Consider the following 5,000-nt stretch of genomic DNA (forward strand, 5'->3'; position numbering starts at 1 on the left):
CCAACATCAGTGTCTGATCTCACTAATGCTCCTGTAGCTGAATGATCACTAATCCCCACAGACACACTCCGACATCAGTGTCTGATCTCACTAATGCTCCTGTAGCTGAACGATCACTAATCCCCACAGACACACTCCAACATCAGTGTCTGATCTCACTAACGCTCCTGTAGCTGAATGATCACTAATCCCCACAGACAGTCCAACATCAGTGTCTGATCTCACTAATGTTCCTGTAGCTGAATGATCACTAATCCCCATAGACACACTCCAACACACACATGGGTCCTGACTATAAATGTAAAGCACAGGAATAAGTAATAGCATGTTGGTATGAAATTGAAACGCTACAACGTGATTGGCTGATTGTGTAACCACATTTACATGTTTAGTAATTGTTTGTGTTGCAGGTGGGTTTGTGGAGTTCTCAAACCTCTTCCCGGGTCTGTGTGAGGGAAAGTGTATGCTGGTGCCCTCCTGTATCTCACAGCCATGTCTTCCGCTCAACAGCAGCGGTCCTACACGCATCCTGCCTCATCTGTATCTGGGCTGTCAGAGAGACGTCCTCAATAGGGTGAGCTACAGTGCGAAGCGTTAACATGCGCACAAACGACCGTCCTGCTAGCGGAATAGGGACGTGTCCCATCGGGACGAGCAAGCAAGTATTTTAGAGAACACAGACGATCGCTTGGTTATAAAATTTGGTAAATGAGTTGCTGATATTTCTATATTTGACTATGTAGAACGTATCTAGACTTTTAGTTAACAATGTAGATCGTTACGAACCTTTATAAACATCCTAGGCATGTCTAAGCAAATACAGTTCTGCAGGTTGTAAGTCATTTCAGATATAAAGTGTTTGTGAAAGCTGTGAATCTGTACTGTGAACAGAACCTCACACACACCGTCATCTTGTCCTCATCACAGGATCTGATGCAGCAGAACGACATAGCGTATGTCCTCAATGCCAGTAACACCTGTCCCAAACCTGACTTCATTCCCGAGTCGCATTTCCTTCGTGTTCCTGTCAACGATAGCTTTTGTGAGAAGATCCTGCCATGGCTGGACAAATCTGTGGAGTTCATAGGTCAGTGAGGTTTGCCCCCGAGTCATTTCTAACCACTAGCTTTGTTGACTAGGACACTGACACCATTTTCAAATTTTAGGGGATTTCTGAGGCACTGACTTACCTTCACTTTGATAGACTTGCTTTCGTTTTGGTCTATAAGAGATCACAGATGATCAGCTGTGCTGTACGCTTGCAGGTGTTCACTTACTTTCTGTTTCTTTTCTAGAAAAGGCGAAAGCGTGTAATGCCAGAGTTCTAGTACATTGCCTGGCTGGAATTTCCCGATCGGCCACCATTGCCATCGCCTACATCATGAAGAGGATGGACATGTCCTTAGATGAGGCATACAGGTATGATACAGACTTCAGACTAGTTAAAGATGCCCCTGTGGGGAAAACTAGGACACAAATAACTATTTATAACTGTAAATTTCCCAGGTTTGTGAAGGAGAAGAGGCCGACCATCTCGCCCAACTTTAACTTCCTGGGCCAACTACTGGATTTTGAGAAGAAAATCAAGAGCCCTAGCGAAATGGCAGCTAAGGGTAAAACAGTGCATGCGGAACCGGCCTTCAAGCCGAACCCTGGCCAAGAGAATGAGTTTTGCGTCCCGTGCTCGTCCGGGGTAGAGAGATCTGCCCTGACTCCACTAGAGCCTCTGACTCTGCCCTGTGTACTGGCTGGTGTTCCTGAGGAGCAGCTTCTGGCTCAGGCTCTGTGCAGTCTGCAGCTGAGTGAAGAAATGGAGGAGAGCATGCGCTTGAAACGCTCCTTCTCCCTAGACATCAAGTCGTACGGAGAGCCGAGCGTCGGCGCTCCTTTACGCACATTTGGCAGCGGAGATAATCCAGACTACTACAAACCATCCACTTTTAAAGATCCCTCGGTTAAGCCTTGCCAGTTCTCCCCTGTGGAGGAGGTTTCAGAGCAGTCGACTCCCGAACAGAGTCCGGACAAGGAGCAAGCCGAAGGTCCCTCAACTAGCAGTAACAAGTCCGTAAACTCCGCCAAATCCAGTCACTCCAGCAACCCCAACCAATCCACTAAGCCCCAGTCTACATCCTTGAAACCCCCTCCACCACCTGCCTGCCCCCAGCCACTGCAGAGGAGCGGTAGTATGGAGGAAACTGCAAGTGCTGCCAGCTTTCTGCTTGGCCTCTCACGCTCACAGCAGCAGTTGGCCAAAACTGGGTTAGGCGCACTAAAAGGGTGGCACTCTGACATCCTTCTGGCGCCCGTCACCGGGGGCTGGTACCTCTCATCTGAATCAGCTCGCTTCTACTCCACCTCGGCCATTTTCAGCAGTGGGGGCAGCGGAGGAGCTTCACAGAGCAGTTTCACAGCGACGTACAGCTGCAGTCAGGGGTTGGAGGCAGTAAGGAGACGCAGCAGACAGAGGAGCAGTGAAGGTGGAGACTCGCGCCGTAGCTGGCACGAAGAGAGCAGCTTCGAGAAGCAACTAAAGCGGCGTAGCTGCCAGATGGAATTTGGCGATGGCATGACCGAGAGCCGCTCCAGAGATGACCTGGGGAAAGTAGGCAGCCAGTCTAGCTTCTCTGGGAGCATGGAGGTCATCGAGGTGTCCTGAAAGAAAAAAAATTGAATGTTAAACTGACAATTAATTGACTTTTTGTAAGAAGGATTTTGTGGATTATTTCTCAGCACAAAATTTTTATCATAGGCTTTTCCCCACTGACCAAGAATATTTTTGTATTCGTCTAGCTGAATCTTGCAGGTAATAATGTTCACTGAACGCAGCTCCCTTTCGTCGGTCGTCCGAGAGTGGACACGAACACTTTCAGTTGATCATGATATAGATATATATATATGTTTGTTTATATTTTAGTTTTGTTTTAGCTGAGCCTGTTTATCTTTGTCTTTGGATCAGTATTGATTATTTACCATTTTCCAATGATGTGATCGATCCAATATGTTCGTCTGACTCCAGTACTGAATCTTGAGCCTGAAACCGAAGCACGAATGAAGCTGAAACGGAGTGAAGATTTTTCTGCATGCTCTGACAAAGGGTGGCTACGTAGCGACTATACAGTACCTCACAAATCCAAATTAAGGGCTTTGCTCTCTCTCTCTTTCTTTCTTTCTCTCTATCTCTTTCTCTCGCTTTTATTTTTGCCTTTATTCATATGTGTAGCTTTTAATAGTTAAAATCTCAGGTCTTATATCGAGCAGCAGGAAAAGACATTTATTTAAAAAAAAAAAAAAAAAAAAAGTCCCTTCAAGCGTTAAAATTTAAACGACTGTAACGAGATTTTTTTTTTTCTCATATGTCGGATGATCCACGATTAAAAGTGTTCGTTAGCCGAATGACGTGTGGGACTGAAGTTTAGATGAAAATCAGGTATTAGAGGTAGAGTGGAGCTGGAAAGGCCAGCCGTTATGGCTTGCTGTGTAAATGGTGGGTTGTTTAAGCAAGTGCTGGGGAAGAGGAAGTCTTGTTTAAAAGGTGCAACTCGATCTTGCTTGAGATCTCAGTGGATTATCTTTTCGATGGAAAATAAAAACCTTTTTCAAGTCAAAGCTAATCTGCGCTGGAAAACATCACACCACGTCGGTCGCGTAATGATCGGAAATCACGAAACGGTTGTCGCTTGGCATCATGTTTATGGCATCGTTCTCAGTCTGTTACACTGCAGAAGTTTGCTATGACAGAGAGCCAAAGCCACAGATTTTTGTACCGTCAATTCAATTATTAACACAAAGCACATGAATTCAGAAAAAGACTCCAACACGCAATCATCATGGGCTGTAAATTCATCTGTGATTCTGGTTTAGCATTAAAATATACAGCACGAGCTCCTCCTATAACCAATAAACAAGATTCACTAGAAACACTGTGGACACGAATGTGATTAACGTCTTCTATCGGGAAAATGTTCAATCTGATTAAATTAATTTTGAATATATTTAAATCTACACCAGTGTAAAAGAATCTCTCAGATCACACACTGCACGTGATCCGGCCTCAGTCCTACTTTCGATTAAACGCCGCATTGTGTGTTTGTGGGTCATGCAGTTAGTTGGAACATCTGCTTATCACATGCACCTTAAACTCTAGTACCTTTTAGTGGGGTTGGGTCATATGTTTAGTTTTCACAAAGCATCATTACAACATGTTCCTGGTTAAACGGATGGGTGAAGGTCCCATTGAACACCGATTATTCTACCAGTTAAGATCAGATGCTTTTACAAAACTAGTGTACAGAAAAGTATGTGCAGAACTGACTATCACACATTATACATTATACGTGGTTCTGTTCTAAACTGTTGGCACAAAGCCTGAAGCACACATATGTCATGAACTGGAGTGTCCTGCACAGAGCCCTGACTCTGACTCAACCCCACTGAACACCTTTGGGATGAACTGGAACACTGACTGAACCCCAGACCTCCTCACTCTTACACCATCAGTGTCTGATCTCACTAATGTCCCTGTAGCTGAATGATCACTAATCCCCACAGACACACTCCAACATCAGTGTCTGATCTCACTAATGCTCCTGTAGCTGAATGATCACTAATCCCCACAGACACACTCCAACATCAGTGTCTGATCTCACTAATGCTCCTGTAGCTGAATGATCACTAATCCCCACAGACACACTCCAACATCAGTGTCTGATCTCACTAATGCTCCTGTAGCTGAATGATCACTAATCCCCACAGACACACTCCGACATCAGTGTCTGATCTCACTAATGCTCCTGTAGCTGAATGATCACTAATCCCCACAGCCATGTTTCAACAACAGTGATGGTCAGTGATGTCATACTTTTAGCTGTATAGTGTGTTTTGCTCAAACATTAGTTTGACTCTAAGACATCATCATCATCATCATCACTACTACCATAATCCATGGACCACAGCTGATTAGAATATCTTCCTCAATTAAACAGAAATTTGAATACTTTCCA

At 44.8% G+C, this 5,000-nt stretch overlaps 1 protein-coding gene across 1 annotated transcript in view; it reads left to right on the forward strand.

Moving 5' to 3' along the window:
- Window positions 1-5,000, forward strand: part of dusp16 (dual specificity phosphatase 16) — a 15,144-nt gene that overhangs the window by 9,334 nt on the left and 810 nt on the right. The window contains exons 3-6 of the mRNA XM_027153900.2: window positions 411-574; window positions 928-1,087; window positions 1,296-1,419; window positions 1,507-5,000. The exon at window positions 1,507-5,000 is cut by the window's right edge and continues 810 nt beyond it. Coding sequence (XP_027009701.1) covers window positions 411-574; window positions 928-1,087; window positions 1,296-1,419; window positions 1,507-2,656 — 1,598 coding nt within the window. The 3' untranslated portion in view covers window positions 2,657-5,000. The remainder of the gene's footprint in view (window positions 1-410; window positions 575-927; window positions 1,088-1,295; window positions 1,420-1,506) is intronic.

Source organism: Tachysurus fulvidraco, chromosome 19, assembly GCF_022655615.1.
Source record: "Tachysurus fulvidraco isolate hzauxx_2018 chromosome 19, HZAU_PFXX_2.0, whole genome shotgun sequence".
Classification (NCBI taxonomy): Eukaryota; Metazoa; Chordata; class Actinopteri; order Siluriformes; family Bagridae; genus Tachysurus; species Tachysurus fulvidraco.